Source organism: Mustela nigripes, chromosome 10 (genome assembly GCF_022355385.1).
Source record: "Mustela nigripes isolate SB6536 chromosome 10, MUSNIG.SB6536, whole genome shotgun sequence".
In the NCBI taxonomy this organism is placed as follows: Eukaryota; Metazoa; Chordata; class Mammalia; order Carnivora; family Mustelidae; genus Mustela; species Mustela nigripes.
The window spans coordinates 64,492,087-64,509,850 of NC_081566.1; the positions used below are offsets into that span (position 1 = coordinate 64,492,087).

The window sequence follows — 17,764 nt, forward strand, 5'->3', positions numbered from 1 at the left end:
CCAGCCTGTGGCTGAAGGAACATCTCTTCTTGGAGAGCCGAACCAAGTCTTCATGCTGCTGTGGTCACTGTTGGTCATCTTTGGTGAGTCCGATAATTGAATTAGGACCGAGGTGGCAGCAGATGGAGGTCTCCAGCTTCTGAAAGTCCTGAGGGTTTATCAGAGCCCAGGACCAGTAGGAATGCTCGGGTGTCTGCTTCGAGCTCAGGGAGCAGAGTCTGAGGCACAGGAGTGGGCTCTGGGCAAGTCAGACTGCAGTGCATCCTTGTCCTTAATGGTCAAGGTCAACTACCTCCGTTGTCCCTGGGTTATAAGCTCCTGCTTTGGTATCTTAGATAATTCATAGAGTAATATGTTCTCATAAATACAGTTTTAATAATTTCAACATTTACTACTTCTCTGTGAAACTATTTAAACAGTTATCTCCAAGATGGGGTTCAGAGATGCATGGACATCCTTCGCTCAGGCTCCTCTGTTGAACCTTGGGCTACCAGGACAGGGAAAGTGCTATAGGGAAACAAAGTTCCTTTCTCTACATTCAGGAGACCAACCAACATTTGTTAATTAGTAAAAGGATTCTCACATAAAATATAGCCAGAGAAAAGGAATCCGTTTGAGGCGGGTTTGGCTTTCAAAACTGCATGTGCTAGTCTCAGGCTATCAATAAGCAAGGTTGTGGCAAGACATGCCCTCATGGGTCTTATCAGGACTGCAAGACGTCCATCAGTATTAACTGTCAGGAAACTTCAGAGAGCTAAAGGTTTATTACTTACAGAGCCTTGAAACTACACAGCACCTCCAGGATCAAACAGCAAGGTCATGGGGAGATAAACACAGGGGTCTGGGGTTCTGGTCTTACTGGGGTGGAGGCTGGGTCCCACAGCTTCATGGGCTCCCTCTCTGCTAGTGAATTAAAACAAATGAGTGGGAACTGAAAGTTTGAGAAGAGAATAAACCAAGTGGCCCACATGGTCAGTTATGGAAATCCACCAAGATCTCAGAGCAGGGGGGAGCGGGGAGGGGCCCCTGCTCTCTGTCTGGTCTGATAGCTTCAGTGTGCTGGGGTCACAGGCTTCTGCGGGTGCCTCGGCGTCAAAGCTTAAGTTATGCACAAAATCGGGCCAAGAAACAACACCAGCTGTCAAGTTTGCACTACGAACACTGGCTGGGTGTTTCCTGATGACCCCTTGGTAACGTGGGATACGGTGGTGGACACCCGGGTGCGCAGGAGGTTGGTGGGGAGAGGGAAAGGATGAGGAGATGAGAGAATCACTCAACATCTGGCTCCGTCCATGGGCACAGCCCAGGTTCTCCCTTTGGAATCACCTGCTTTGTGACCGTAACAAGAGTGGAGGCCGGCTGGTGCTTGAGGGAGATGGTGTTGTTGGTGATAATGGAGTCGAGGAACAGAACAGGGGGTGAAGGGGAGTTGGGGGGCAGTTGAGAAGAGTAATAGAAATGTCTAAATTGTAAGGGCAAATGCTCTGGGCTAACTTCAGATTTTTGATTCCCTCACAGCTCCTCTCAGTGAAGAGGCAGGTGAGTCATCTACGTCTTGTTGTTCTGGGGTCTGGTGTCTCCGTCGCCTGGCTCCCATGAGGTCCTTCAGAGAGGGACAAGTACAGGCTGTGGAGATGTCCCAGTGTTGCAGCTCCCCTGGCCCAACCCGCCTCAAGACGGGCCCCCTTGGCTGGGTGAGGACAGCCTGCCTGGCCTGCCCAGGTAGAGTCCACCGCCTGGTCACCACCCCAGCTATAGGGACTGTGGCATCTGGAAGAGGGATTGTAGGCCAGACAGCCGGCCCCTGGGCCCCTGGGGGAGGATGGTTCTCCAGGCCCTGGGAACACATCTCCTCCATGAGGTCGGGCTGAATGTCCTCACAGCTTTGAGAACAGCTGTTCTCTAAGACACACGGCCGAGAGCGTGTGGATGGTGGGAATGGTGGTGGGTCATGGTTGCTCTGGTCCCGGGTGGGGAAGTCAATGCATTGCCCTGCGAGAGTCAGAGAGCATCTCTGCAGCATCTGCTGTAAGTGCTGGGCTGCCCTTGCTGTGGGAGAGCTGCTGGGGCCACGCTGCAGGGCAGGCACAATTTCTGCCCCTAACAGGCAGGCAAGGGTCTCCTAGGCCGTTGTCCGGTGGCCCTGGCTCCACGGCATCGCTGAACTCTGCGTGCCATCATACCTCTGCTACCCTCCTAACGTTGTGTGCCTACAGCTAATCTCACCTTGCTCTTCTTGACTTCAAGCTATGCTCACCAAAGGAAGTATAAAAACAAGACTTTATTCTATATGTAGAGAGCCTGGCCTGAAGCTAGAGTGATGGAGGTTTGTTCCCAGGCCTCACCAACACCAGCCACCAAGGGCAAAGTGTTCTTAGGGCTCCAAGACACTGTCTTGGAAGAGCAGACCCTCACCTCACCTTTCATGGCAAGAGAGGAATGGGACGGGGTGCCAGGGGCCGCTGCAGCAGCTCTGGCCCGGAGCCCGTTCAGGAGCAGGACTCTGTTGCACACACGCTGGGCTATAAAAGGTCCTTAGCAACCGACCACAGGCTCACGTAGTCAGCTGCGGCCCGGGCCCTTGAGCTTGTCCATCATGAACCTTTTCAGTGGCTTCTCTAACCATGACACAGAATGTCTACCCCCTTCCCTGATAGCTTTCTCCCTGGACATTTTCCCAGGGTCTAGATGACGTCTGTACTGGTGGTTTAAAAATCAGCTTGATTGTAAGTTCCACAGCCGAGTCCACAGGGGATCCAGTCTCCACCAGTAAAGGAGAGCGAAAATCTCAAATAAGCTAATTGTTTCTGCAACCCCGCTTTTCTGCCCTTCCGGTTTCATTTTTGTTAAACCAGATGGTTTTCCTTATGTCCAACAGGCAAATCTGGTTCTCCTCCTGGAACAGTCAGTAGCATGTTTTCCAAAAATTATGATTCTAAATTTCACGAGCGTCCTGTGGCATGGTGGCTCCGGTTCTGCCGGGGTATTTTATGAGGCACTCCCTCCTTTCTACGGCTGATCTCCGGTTCCCTACACTACACATCCAACTTCTGGCTGCCATGCCGCCAGGGAACAGGGGCAGAAGGTTTTTGTTCGGGGTATAACTTAGTTCTTCACCTCAAGGTCAAAATCCTCAACTGCAGCCCTGAAAGGTAATGCAAATGTCCCAGACACAGAAGGTGCCCTGCTACCGTAAATACGCAGTCACAAGGCAGTCGGAGGCTGGCAGTCCCAGGGGAGGATGCTTACTTTCAGCAATGACTCTTTTCACTACGATCAGTCCCCTAAGACCTGAACTATGAACGAAAGCTTCCCCACTAATTACTCATGGACTGGGTGGGGACGTGTTTGGAAACTAGTCAGGTGGGAAATCCTGAGGTTTGAGGTATGGGGTCTTATTCCAGTAACCAGATACCCAGGCCCCCTAGGCGGTTTCCTCTGAGCAGACAAGAAGAAGACAGAGACCATGAACTTAGAGCACAGCGTACTGCCTTCCAAGGCTGGATCAGAGCTGGGGAGGTGGGACAGCAGCATGTCCCCTGAGGACCGAGGTCCCCCGTGTGACATCACCAGTAGAGAGAGCTAACCAGGAGGAACTTCACTCTCATATCCCTGTGACAAATTAGGTTTACTTTGACATTCCTGCCATTGACCGAATGTTTGTGTCCTCACCCCCAGACTCCTGTGTTGAAACCGTAATCCCAGGAGGATGGTAGCTGGGGGTGGGGCCCTTGGGAACTATAAGGTCATGGAGGTGACGTCCTCAGGATGGGATTAGTGTCGTGAGAAAAGAGGCTGGAGAACTAGAAAGTGAAAATACACAAGACGTCTGCCGTCTTCAGCCCGGAAGAGCGGCCTCACCAGAACCTGACTCTGCCCGCACCTCGATCTGAGACTTTCAGCCTCCAGAACCCTGAGAAATAAATGTCTGTTGTAAATGAGACACCCGGCATACGGTGTTTTGTTACAGCAGCCCATGCTGACTCAGATACCCCACAGAAAAAAAGAGGACGTGGTGGCCCCAAGTAGGTAAAGCGGCGGGGGGGGGGGGGGGGGGAAGGTCCGCCCTGCCTGAAGGGGAAGGAACTGCGTTTTCCAAGAGCACAGGAAGGGGTCAGGCATCTGGCTTGCAGGAGAAACGGCAAATCCAGCCCCCTCACGCCCTCTTTTGCAGACTGGCTGACCCTCGAGGCTCCCTCCGTTGTCTTTGAAGGAGACAGCATAGATCTGATGTGCCAGAAGAAAAAGGACTGGTGGAAAATCCAGACCGTGGTGTATTACAGGGATGGAAAACAGCTACAGTTTCCAGACAAAGTCTCCAGCGTTTCTATCCCTCGTGCAGCTCCGAGGGACAGTGGCCAGTACTCCTGTTCGGCTACCGCCAGAAAATACTTCCTTCCGAGGTCAAAATCTTCGAGAAGCGTCGGGATTGAAGTACTAGGTAAATGCTTCCCTCCTGCGGGAGCTGGGCTGGATGAGACCAGGGCAGGGCAGGCAGGTCCCTGGAGGGGACGCCTGGCCCCACGGCAGATGTGAACCAGAGTCCCGCGGTGAGACCGCAGGTGGGAGCCGGTGAGGCAACCTGTCTGATCTGAAGGTCATTGTCTGGTCTGAAGGTCACATTGGCTGGGGTTGCTTTTGAGCAAGAACCACCGACTTCCTGCTCAGGATGCTTGTGATCCTTCCCTCCAGAGCTGTTTCCACGCCCTGTGCTCACTGTCAGCTCCTACCGGCCCACCGAGGGGAGCCCCGTGACCCTGACCTGTGAGACCCGGCCTTCTCCACAGAGGTCAAACGTTCAGCTCCAATTTTGCTTCTTCAGAGACGGCAAAGCCCTGGGGTCTGGCTGGAGCAGCTCCCCAGAGCTCCGGGTCCCCGCCATGTGGACGGAGGACTCAGGGTCCTACTGGTGCCAGGCAGAGACAGCAGCTCTCACGGTCAGAAAACAGAGCCTCCAATCCCAGATTCACGTGCAGAGTAAGTACCCCCGTGGGTCTCAGCGTGGGGAGTCAGGCAGCTTCACTCCTGGACCCTCGTCTTTTGGGTTCTCTTGCAATTCCTGTCCTTGTGGAAAGTGGGATGTGAGCTAGAGAATGGGCGTTTCGTAAAAATAACAAATGGGCAAGCTCCTGTTAAAAAACCGAACCCAGTGGAGTGAAAGTGAAGATGGGATTGACTGTATCAGGCATTCGTGAGTCAGCAGGATCCCAGCTAGCAGGCAGAGAGATGCTCAGGGGAGTTGTAGGAAATGCGAGTGTTTATAGGCACGAGGTGGGGGAAGGGGTTCTTAGCAAAATAAAAGAGGATTTCCCCAGGCCAGGACAGCTTTGCAGGATGAGGAAACTGCCCGGTTTTTGTTGGTTTTTTTCCTTTTTTTTGGTTTTTGGTTTTTTGTGTATCACACAGATAACCTCTTTAGTGCAGAACAGGAAATTTCAGACTGACTTTTAGGAGGTCGCGTTCCCAGGATGGGCTGAAACTGATTAAGTCTTGGTGTGCTGTCTATGAGCACCGGTACTGCATTTGCAGCTTTTTTTCCTTCTGTTATAAACACTCCTTATAACCTTCCTCTTCTTTATTGAAGTGATGTGCACCAGCCATAGCTACCCTTCCTGCCAGGCCGGTGTTTCGGAGTGAGCTGGGACTTCACCCAGCAAGGCACAGGCTCCCCAGGGGCTCTGCACATTCCCCCCCCCCCCCCCCCCCCCACGGCTTGCAACACAAGTTGGTTTGTTAGAAGGCACCACAGTGCTCCAGAGTCGGGGGACACATGAGGCCTCGGAGAAAAGCAGAAAAGCCAGAGGAGGCATTTTAATTCGTGTGGACCCCTTGAAACTGAGGATAATGCAGGAATGGTCACTGATGTTGTTAGTGGGAACAGTGCCTTTCCTGAGGTAGGACTGATGCTACCAGAGACCCCTTCACTCTGTGCAGAAGGCCCCACTCGGCACAGCAACTCCTCCCTGCAGAAATGCTCTCCTGTCCTTGGAGCAGGTGACCCATCGCACATTCGTTAGTGATCCCATGGTATTAGGCAGGATGGGGGGTGGGACATGCAGTATAAACACCCATATTCTTCAAGAGTCATCACTGTGGATTCCCTTCCTGTGGGCACTTCTAATGGATTGCATGAGCCCTGCCCTTATTCCCACTTCAAGCGTCAGCGTGAAGAAATTCACGGCCTGGTTGCAGAGTCCTCCCTAGTCCGGCTCCTCACCTGCCATCTTCATCTGTCTAGGAGTGCCCGTCTCTAATGTAAGCTTAGAGATCTGGGCCCCCAGGGGCCCGGTGATCGAAGGAGGGAGCCTGGTCCTCCTCTGCTCTGTGGCCAAAGGCACGGGAAACATCACGTTCTCCTGGCACAGAGAGGCCACAAGAGCCAGTGTGGGAAGGAAGACCCAGCGTTCCCTGTCAGCGGAGCTGGAGGTCCCGGCTGTGCAGGAGGGCGATGCTGGCCGCTATTACTGCAGAGCTGACAACGGCCATGACCCCGTCCAGAGCCGGCTGCTGAGCGTCCGTGTGAGAAGTGAGTTGCACTCTGAGTCAGCCCAGACAGAAACCCCAGACCAAGGCCGCGGTACCAGGAGTCACATGCCAGGGGTCAGCGGCAACCGGAGGCTGGGTCACCCCTGCAAGTTAGACAGCAGCATCCTTCTTTCCGTGCGAGAAAACATGAAGGGGCTGGACCGGCTTAGAAAAAGGCTGATAATGACAAGGGACCGTGTCTTTAGACAATAGCCCAGACTCGATAGCCCCCCCAATACTAAAGACATTGTTAAGAATCTTGGAGACACACAATGACCAAGGGGCCAGGCCCTTCACTGACGTCCTAGTCTGGGGGGTCTGTGTGTCTGCTATGGCCTCACGAATCCTCTCCACCGGCCCCTTGTCTCCCTCAGGTCCAGTGTCCCACCCCGTCCTCACCCTCAGGGAGCTGGGGCCCCAGGCCATGGTGGGGAACGTGGTGGAGCTTCACTGTGAGGCCCAGAGAGGCTCTCCCCCAATCCTGTACCGGTTTTACCATGAGAATGTCACCCTGGTGAACATTTCGGTCCCCTCTGGAGGAGGAGCGTCCTTCAACCTCTCTCTGACCGCAGAACATTCTGGAAACTACTCCTGTGAGGCCGACAATGGCCTGGGGGCCCAGCGCAGTGAGGTGGTACCACTCAACGTAACAGGTGGGTTGATGGTCCCTGGATACAGGAGTGTTATGAATAATGGTTCTGCTCCAGTAGTCGGCACTGGGACCATATCGGGCTTTTGGAAGATAGGCAGAGGTCCAAGTGATGTATACTCTGTGTGGGAGTTTGGAGTAGGTGATCTCAGTGCCTGGCTGCTTCTCTTCTCTCCACAGCAACCTGGAAAGTACACATCATACTCAGATAACGTGTGAAATTATATTAACCATTCCTACAGAGTACTGCACAAGGATTCCAGGATGCAAGACTTGACCCTCTAAGCCTGATGTACTGTGTCTTCCTGTAGGGACCATTGGCTGCAGAAGAGACCATGTCACAGCCAGAGTTCTCGGGACGCTGTGTGGTGGCCTCGGTTTTATAGCTGCTGCTCTGCTCTGTTATTACGGGTCCCACAAGATAGCAGGTTGGTTATTTACCATTTGTTTTGATTGCCTTTCATTGTTGTGAACTTTTCTATTACTGAGACAGATTGGATTTGAAAAAAGGAAGAAAGAAAATCTCCCCAAATCTGATGAATTATTTTACACTTCATGATTTTCTAAGGTTTCATGCAGTGGGTAATGCTGCCATATTACTCATTTTAGAATATGTCATGTTCCCCTGCGTGGAGATTAAAACCGTTAACACAGTCCTTCATGCTTGCCTTTTAAATAAAAATGTCCAATTGTTAAATTATTTAATAATTAATTATTTAATAATCTTCAATAGACATATTCAGTTTATATGCAGGGGAGTAAAACATAAGTAACTGGATTTAAAGAAAGGAAAACAATTTAGTACACTTTTCTCCTTTATTTATTGATTTTCTTATGTTATGTCACCATATAGTACATCATTAGCTTTTGATGTAGTGTTCCATGATTCATTGTTTGCATATAACATACAGTGCTCCGTGCCATATGTGCCCTCCTTAATACCCACCACCGGGCTCACCCATCCCCCACCATCACCCCTCTAAAACTCTCAGTTCGTTTCTCAGAGTCCACAGTCTCTCATGGTTCGTCTCTCCCTCCAACTTCCCCCAATTCACTTTTCCTTTCCTTCTCCTAATGTCCTCTGTGTTATTCCTTATGCTCCACAAGTAAGTGAGACCATATGATAATTGACTCTCTCTGCTTGACTTATTTCACTCAGCATAATCTCCTCCAGTCCCATCCATGTTGATGCAAATGTTGGGTATTTATCCTTTCTGACGGCTGATTAATGCTCTATTGAGTATATGGACCACATCTTCCTTATCCATTCATTTGTCAAAGGGCATCTTCGACAACTCTTTCCACAAACTCTTCCCACAGTTTGGTTATTATGGCCATTGCTGCTATGAACACTGGGGTACAGATGGACTTTCTTTTCACTATATCTGTATCTTTGGGATAAATACCCAGTAGTGAAATTGATGGGTTGTAGGGTAGCTCTATTTTTATTTTTTTGAGGAACCTCCCTACTGTTTTCCAAAGTGGTTTTACCAACCTGCATTCCTACCTATAGTGTAAGAGGGTTCCCCTTTCTACACAACTTCTCCAACATTTGCTGTTTCTTGCCTTGTCAATTTTTGCCATTCTAACTGGTGTAAGGAGATACCACAATGTGGTTTTGATTTGAATTTCCCTAATGGCTAATGATGATGAACATTTTTTCATATGTTTGTTAGCCATTTGTATGTCTTCTTTGGAGAAGTGTCTGTTCATGTCTTCTGCCCATTTCTTGACTTGATTATTTGAGTTTGAGAAGTTCTTTATAGGTCTTGGATAGATCTTGGATATTTATCAATTTCTTGTTAGTTACTCATGGCAAGAGCAGTGACTCCTCTTTCAATTCTTGGATGTCTCATATGAGTCACATGAGACATCTTCATGCACATGCATGCTGTGACTGGTGATGGCTGGAGGGTGGGGCCTCGACTGAGACTCTCAGCTAGAACAGAGGCACAACCTCTTAGTGTGGCCTGGACCCTTCGCAGCATGATGCTGCAGGGCAGTCAAACATGTTACATGCTGGCTTCCCTTTCAAAAGCAAGTGTGATAGCGAATCTGCAATGTGTTTTTCCACCTAATTTCAGATGACTTGGTTTCACTGGGTCCCTAATAAACTTGCTGGGATGCAAGGAGAGGGATCACAGCTTCCACCTCCAAATGGATATCTCAGTGTCAAAGAATTTGCAGCCATATTTTTTAAATTTCCAAACAAACCTCTGCACATTCCAGTCCATGCCTCCCCACCCCACCAGACATCCTGAAGCTCCAGCCCCTGGGCCACCCTGTCTGGCCTTGATAAATCCCCCACAGGACCAGTGGTTCCAGAGCTAGCCCTCTTTCCCAGAGCCTCATAGTTCTTCTCTATCCTATCGCCTCTTCAACCCTATAAATAGACTTCCACCAGTATTTTGTCAAATATTTCCAGTTCTCAGAAAAAAGGTCTGTTCAGTTTCTTCTTCTGTCATCATTGGAAGCATCAAAGCACCAGCTTCACTAACCAACACTCCCACAAAGCTGCTGTGCTTTCCTCATGACTTTTTCTCTGCTTTATTTGTAGGATCAGGAATTTTGAGGACTCCTCTAAGTGACATCCCCTTCTGACCCCTACTAATATTCTGCTAGCCAAGACATGTTACCTATGACCAATTATTGCCTTTGTTGTGTATGGCAAGCTTACACATATTATCTATAACTATAGGAAATAATTTTTAAGTGTGTTTTATGGTCCAGGTTTAATAATCTTGTGGAAGTTAAGGGGGCAGCCTTGTTCACACAGCCACTAGAAGGCAGAGCTAAGACTGGGTCCACGCTGGCCTGGGCACAAAACCTCAACCCTGCCATAGAGCCTCATGAACTTAACGATCCTCCTCTTGCATGTTTCCCTGATTTCCCCCAGCTCCCTCTCTTCAGTGAGTGTCATTTATTAATCTCTAAGATACAGGACAAGCATGGGGCACAACAGAAATGCAAGATAAACTTTTAAACTTGCAAAATGCTTCCTTAGACCTATCACAGGATGAAATAAATTTTGGAAACTCATCAGATAGTGCAAATGTAATTCAGTTTTTTCAAGTCCAACAGAAACTATATTTTTTTAAGCAGACCATTCAAGACTCAGGAACTGTGATACTGTTTTTTTTCTTTCATTATAGTTTTGAATTCATAAAAATATGAGGCTATGGAGAGGTTGTTTGTTAACATAAAATGATTTCTCATTCATCCATACTGATGAATTCTCTCACTTTTCATCTACATACCAATATACTATTGATTCTTTCAAATATAGAAACAATCTACAAAACAAAAAAATTTATCTTCTCCTTTTCAATTTTTATGCAAATTAAATTTTCATGTCTAATTATATGCTCAAGGACCAAGGACCTCTGGTATCTTATGTGGATAAGCTTGTCAGGTTCCTGTTTTTGAGGGAAATTATCTAGTATTTCGCTGCTATGTAGTGTAAATACCTCTTTTAATTAAGTTCCAGTTTTTTTAATTAAAATGCCTCTTTTAATTAAGTTCCAGCATTCTTATTTTATTAAGACAATTTCTCAGAAACTACTATAAATTTTTGCTAATACTTCATTGGTATCTGTGATTATCATCATATATTTCTCTTTTTCAGGTATTAAATCAACTAATTATATTATACCAGAATACCTAATATTGACTGATCTTTGCGTTCTTCATAAAAATCCAATTATAGTGATGCAGTTTTAATATAAATTAGCAATCTTTTGAAAGGTTTTTTTTTTTCCCATTAATAGTAATGTTGACACTTGCCAGATTTGTTGTTATTGTGATCTTTTCTGGGTTTTGTCTCACCGTCACAAAGGAAGCTCAACATTTTCCTTCTTTTTGTGTGTCTTACGTGTTCTGGAGTAGTTTACATGGTAATATAATGATCTGTTTTCTCAAGATTTTGTGGGGCTTCCTTGTGGAAGCTGTGCCTGGTGGGTTTGGGGGAGCAGGTCTTTGACAGCTATTGCCGTCTCTGCTCTGGTAACTAATCTTGTGAGAGGTGCTGCTAGTGCTTACTGACACCCAGCCCTCCCGTACCTCCGGGCGCATGGACAGCTGCATTTCTCTGTTTTCTCGAAGCAAGATGTGGCCAGAGGATTGCGGGCAGAAGCCGCTTGCACTGTTTCCTGTCAGAAGCATTTACCAGCGAGGTGCTAATGTCCCGTTGTCCTTCCCATGCGCTGGTGCTCATGCAAACGCATGCAAGGTTAACAGTGTCTCTAGATGGTCTGGCCTCCAGCAGCCTAGGTCCCTGAAGGACTCCGTCCCTGAGTGACAGAACCCCCAGCAGATTTCTGAAGGTCTGCAACACGAGTGGGAAATTTACAAACCTTCGCTGCTCTAAACCCTGCAAACCGAGGTTGGTTTGTTCAGGTAGCAGAGCGCACTCCATCCTGACCGACCACCACCCTCTGCTCACGTTTTCTTTATCTTCTGGGGAATTTCCCTAGAACATTGTCTGTTTTATCGAGCGTCGCCAATTTGCTTCCTTAGCATTGAGTGAAGTGCTGTCCTAGGGTTCTTCTAGGTCCCCCACGGCTGCACTTGCCCTCTGTGCCTTCTCCTTTCACATTCTCGACTGGCGTAGAAAAAGGAATATCCACCCCTTTTGATTAAAAAATGAAGCTGCTAGAATGATTTATTTGATTTGTCCATTTGCTTTCTAATTCTGAAATTGCTGCTTTTATCTTTGTTAAGTGGCTGCATTCTGTTCTTGTTAGTCTCATTCTTTGGAACAAATGAGACATTTAAAAGATTTGCTTTCCCTTGTCTTATATATTTATATATGTATTTAGTAGCTTAAGACTTAATTCCCTAAAATGTATATGTTACAGATATATCCAGATTTCTTCACAGTTCTATTAAGAATTTCCAGTTACACTAAGATCAGAGAAGATCGTTTTATACCATATTCATTTTTTAGAACATTTTTGAAGTTTCCTTTGGGAGCCAAGATATCACCGAGTCCACTTCAAAAATAATTTACTCAGGAAGGAGGTGTTAGAATCACACACATATACCGATTTCATACTGTTTGAAGATGCCATTCCTCGCCTTATGGTGGAATGACTTTTGGCTTGGTAGAAAATCCTGAGATCTTTCTTCCTTTCCTTGAAGAAAATAAGTTAGTTCTTCCTTCTCTAACACTGTATCCAAAAACTCTGATCAAGCTGGAGAGCTGGCTATATCACTAGGCAACGTTTTCCATGATTGCTGAGCCACCTCTAAACTAGAAGGGCTCCGAGTAGGGGGATGCTGGGTGAGAAGCACAAACGAGCACACCCCCAAATGCAGCAGGACTCTTGAGACCGATTATGTCCCTTGTAGTGGCCTCCGCTCCAGCCATGTGCACTTGTCCCCTGAGCTGTTAGTTGAAGGACCAGGAAAGAGTTCCTTGGCCACTGGTGACACAGCTGACACGTCCAAGCTGCTCTGCTGTGTTTCTTGTTCTGCATCTCTCTGTAAAGCTAGGTGGTATGAAGGAGATCCCAATGGGTCTTACGAAGGTCAACATCAAGCCCTACCCCAAGACAACGCTTTAGAGTGGGGGTTGCAGTACCAAAACGTTTAGAAAGTGAGAGGGTTCCGCCTGAATAAGGAGGCCAGTAAAGTCATCAGCAGTCAACATATATTTTGCAATAATTGAAAGAGCAATAAAAATTCCAGAAAGAGTGACCTATGCCTGTGAGGTTTGCCATTGGGAGTGGCATGTTACACCAGTAGGATTATCCAGCCAACGGTGCTGGAGAAAATAAGGAGTCCTCAGGATGCAATGCAACTGGATCCCTACTCTGAATCTTATACCCACCAAGACCACATGTGGTTAAGTCGGGGCAAAGTTTCAAGAGATAAAGGTGTCTCCCCTAAAACGAATGTTCCTTCATCTGCTTTTCAGGAGGACGCTCTGCCCCACATGCACCCAGGTGAGAACTTTCCTATTCAAAATGGGAACTCTAGAGAACGTCTCCCTTCATGATTTTCCATTGTGAATCATGCTCTTACTACTTGCACAGGTCACACAGTATCTTTCTGTGACACTCAGCCATGTCTGTGTTCATTACATTTGTGGATCAGGGTGCTATCTCGTGGTGGCCCATGTGATAAGGTGCTATCTTGTGTAGGAGTCAAGATTTCTAAATTAGTTTACTAATTCACATTCTCAAGATTATTTATGGAGACTTACAATGTATGAGTAAGTTCTTGTCAGACTTTGAAAGGTGTGAAAACATGCATAAAATGGAGTTTATTTCCACAGGGGACATATTGTCTTATGAAGAATATATGCTACATACAGTATACAAAGGAGAGAGATAAACTGATGAAAAAGAAGCAGATGAAGTTCTAGGAGACCTTGTGAGAGAAGAGATTAAAGCTGAGGCAATATTGTTCTCTTGTTTATAACTTTTGAAAAAGCTAAAGATGAGGAATCGAACATTTTTGCCAGATCAGAGGGGCCATCCTATAAAAAAGTACTCTGTGATTCTGTGGCCTGTCTCTGGCTGCCCACCTAAAAGACCACACCCTGAGAGGCTAGACTAAGAGCCATCAAATCACATGAGCCAAGTGCCACGTCTGCCAGGCTTCTCCCACATTCTCCCCAGCCTGCCTTCTCTGTGTTCTCGCTCTTGCCCTGGAGACTATCATGTAGTTAGTTTGCTTTTTCTCAGAGACGCTTCCAGTGCAAACCCTCAAGAGTCCACCCATGCCAGCTCACTCCCCGACATAGAGGAGCTGCAGCCAGACTATGTCAATGGTGAGTCTCCCCGACTGGAAGGGGCTCCAGGGCTGCAGCATGGAGGGAAGAGGAAAGCAGGTAAGAAAACATGACGAGGTCTGCACGCCCTGGTACCCTGAGTCCCAATCTCAATCAATAAATGACCCTCAATCAATAAATGACCCTCAGGTTGAGGTTGGGAGGACAGTCACAAAGCAGGAGTCTGGGACAGCACATATAAAATTTGAACCTCATGTCCATGGATGTCTTTGAACCAATGTCTTTTCCTTGCAGTGAGCCCTATAGATGTGGTTTATTCCCAGGTCTGGAGCATTCAGCCACCAGAAAACTCAGGTGAGAAACTACAAAATGGTTCTTGTTAGATGCGTCTTCCCAGTAAGGGGCACCACGTGCACAAGTGAGGCTTGCTCACATCATTTGACCTTCATATATGCAATCTGTGAATCCAAGAAGGAGGAAGAGGTATTTGCAGGCAGGTTCTCAGGGAGGAGCTGAATTACAAAACAAAACAAAACAAAACAGATGGTCAGTTGAGAACCGACAATTAGTGAGAATCTGGGATACAAGGCAAAGGAATAAGACAAATCAGGAAAGAATGAGAATATCTGAAGTATGGTATGTGAAGTCCAGTCTGAAGACGCCATGGAAAGGGTCACTGAACACATCAGCCTAATCTGGAGACTTGCGCTTTGATGTGTAGTCTTCCAAGAGTTGAGTCAGTAGTTCTTTAGAACTGCAGAGTCATGTCCTTCAAGCTACTGCTCCACTGCCCTTAAAGCTGCAACCTTCAGCCGTGTCCTTTGCTCTGTACTCCTGGCTGCTTCTGTTGAAGCCAGAGGCTGCTGGCAGCCTGGCAGGTGTCCCAGGAAAGGGTCAGCCAGCTGTACTCCTCTGAACCACAGGTCCTTGGCCAGCCTTGCTTACAGTTGTACCACAGCAGCCTACAGAGAGCCCATGACCCTGTCATTCTCCTTCCCTGCCTGGGACCAGCCCAGCAAACCTGAAAAGGCACAGTCTTGCCCACTGCATGCTTATCCTGCAGGCCCTCCCGGGGCTGATGTGTTGCCAAGGACAGGAGGGGGATTGGTTTCTATTCTGCCCACCTGAGATGAAGGGAGAAGAAAGCAGGCCCCACACCCTCAAGTGGAAGTGTGATTCAGGCCTCCCATCCTTCATCTCTGTGTCCCATTTCCCTCTGTGTAGTGCATGAACACCTGTGGTTTTATCTGAAGGACATAAAGAGATAACAGGAGAATGAGCTCTGACAGAATATTGTCAATGATCTACAGAAATTGTATCAAAGAGAGGAAAGGTTTTGTTTAACAAGGGTTGACAGAAGGCTTAGAGCTTGGGTGGTCTTCAAAGGACTGCAGAGTGGACAATATTAAGGCATGGGTTTTACAGAAGAACAAGAGAAGCTGGAAACCACACAATAAGCATTGCCATCCTGTACCCTGGAGCACTGTCTGAGAATGAAGTCTAAGTAATATTTTTTTTCTCCACAGCAAACACCAGAAGGATGATTCTGGAGAACAAGGTGAGCTGGACTTCTGGAGAGTTCCTTCCTCATCTAGTCCCCCACCAACCATAGTCCTTTTCTTCCTTCACCTGCGCATCTCTTCTAGGACTCTCATATCATCTACTCTGATGTGAAGGAGACATAACACTCGGAGACACTGGGGGGCAGAACCCCAACAAAGATGGAACAGCACTAAGGGCTGAAAAAAAGTTTATAAAAAAGCCAAACTTCACGACGTCTCACAGACAGAATGTGCGGCAAGTGCTGAGAAGGCCAGCTGGGTCATCGTTTTGGTTCTCATCACATTCTCTCCCAATGTCCTCTTCCATTTAGTCAATATTTACCGAACCGCTCCTGAGTCCCAGAAGCTGTGTGGGATGATTATCTTTGTTACGTTCTCTCTTTTTAAAATTTTTAATTTAAATTCAATTTAGTTAACATATAGAGTCTTACTAGTTTCAGAAGTATAGTGATTCATCAGCTGCATAGAACACCCGGCGCTCATTACATCAAGTGGCCTCCCTAATGCCCATCCCCCAGTCACGCCCTCCCCCTCCCCTTCCTTCCAGCAGCCCTCCATTTGTTCCTAGAGTTAAGAGTCTCTATGGTTTGTCTCCCTCTCTGTTTTTATCTTATTTTATTTTTCCTTCCCTTCCCCATGTTCATCTATTTTGTTTCTTAAATTCCACGTATGAGTGAAATCATATGGTATTTGCTTCAAAGTTCGAAGAGTTGAGGAAGAACAAGGAGCACAAGAGACAAGCCTTCATCTACATCTGCTCTGAGGTGATGTGAACAGAATCCATTTCTGGAGCTTCTCTTCATCTTCCAAGCTGGGAATTCATTGCCTTTTGTCTCCACAGGCAGACATCTCAAGTTTTCAATAAATCCTCTCTTGCTCTTGTGAGAACTTTAGGGTTGAGTTTGTGTGAAGGAACAGCACCTTGAGCTGGCTTGTCATATTTGTCCATTTTTGAATGCTTGTTTTGTACATTGACTCACATTGATTTAAAAGTAACAACTGTATTTATGTCTTCTTGAAATGCTGAATATTTTACATCCATTGGTACAATCATGCAAGGAGTAAGATCATAACCTCTGGGAACCCCGTCTAGGGTGGGGTCCCAATCCCATCCCCCACTAATTGTGTAGTCTTCAACAAACTACTTAACCTCCAGGTGCCTCAGTTTCTTCACCTTTAAATGGGGGCAAACCATTTGTTAAATATTCGTAATTCACATAGAACAATGTCTGGCATTAAGTAGCACCAAATAAGTTTTCATTAAATAAAATATGCATAATTATCACTTAACCTCAAACTTAGTACAAAAATGTTTAAAAAGTTGGGTAACGAGAATCTCAAACAAAGTGGCTATCAAATGCAAATGCAACTATCAGATTTTTAACGCTTTGATTAATATCTTCTATAATCCACTCCCTTGCTAAAGATAGGTCCCCAATGGGAAGGACAGAGTGACTGGGGCTTGGGTTTGGTCGTTAATCTACAGAGAGATAATCTGGAATATTTTAGAAACTATGCACAACAAATTTGATGTTTATCAGAAAAAAATAATTTAAAATGGTTATAATTCTGATGGCTAAGTAGCCAGTGGCCCCTCTCATCCATAGAGGCGGACCGTCTAAGAGCTGCCACGGAACGCTCCTCCTGTCCACACACTTCACATGCACAAGTATGACCCCAGTACTCTGCAGTCTGAGGGCTACCACCTGGACGTGACTGAAGTCACAAAACCCATGGGTTTTAATCTATAAAATACTGTATCTTCACTGTAGAAAATTTAGAAATACAGACAGTGAAAGAGACTATTAGCTCACTCATACTTTCATCACTCTGATAATTGTTATTATCTCAGTAGCCATCAGCCAGAGTAGTATTTTCCATGAATGTGCTCTCGTGCTCATAAATATGTGATTTTAAAGGAATAATAACTGTAACCTGTTTTTATTTCTTAAAAAATTTTGATGTTTTCATGCCTTTAAATGTTCAAAGATCTTTGTAGTTTGCTTGGTATGTTTGGATACATAGTAACTTGTTTTGTAAATTACTTATTGGGGGACCATTATCATATTGACAATTACTCACCATGATGAGCAGTGTTGGAGTGAATATCTTTGCTTCTGAGTCAATATTTTGGGTAGTATTACAGTTTGGAGAGATTAAACATATTACTTTATTCAGAGTCAGACAATAACTTGGCAGGATTTCTCCCGAGGCACCTGGGTAGTTGTGGGGAATCCCTCAGTTTACCGTTACTGGCACAACTCCGAGGTGAAGGAGAGAGCAACAGTTTCC

The 17,764-nt window shown here is 46.7% G+C and overlaps 1 protein-coding gene across 4 annotated transcripts; it reads left to right on the plus strand.

The window, feature by feature from the left end:
* Positions 1-17,559, plus strand: LOC132025822 (Fc receptor-like protein 2). 4 transcript variants are annotated; one of them, XM_059413575.1, is made up of 12 exons: positions 1-83; positions 1,519-1,539; positions 4,175-4,441; positions 4,693-4,977; positions 6,239-6,526; positions 6,900-7,178; positions 7,486-7,602; positions 13,092-13,119; positions 13,849-13,949; positions 14,205-14,264; positions 15,437-15,468; positions 15,557-17,559. In XM_059413575.1, exons 1-12 carry the CDS (start codon positions 53-55, stop codon positions 15,593-15,595), a joined length of 1,548 nt encoding a protein of 515 aa, XP_059269558.1. In that variant the 5' UTR covers positions 1-52; the 3' UTR covers positions 15,596-17,559. The 4 variants fall into 4 exon arrangements, with proteins under 4 accessions (XP_059269558.1, XP_059269559.1, XP_059269556.1 ...); XM_059413576.1 differs by having other exon boundaries at positions 13,864-13,949; XM_059413573.1 differs by lacking the exons at positions 1-83; positions 1,519-1,539 and adding an exon at positions 3,091-4,025.
* Positions 17,560-17,764: the final 205 nt, after the last annotated feature.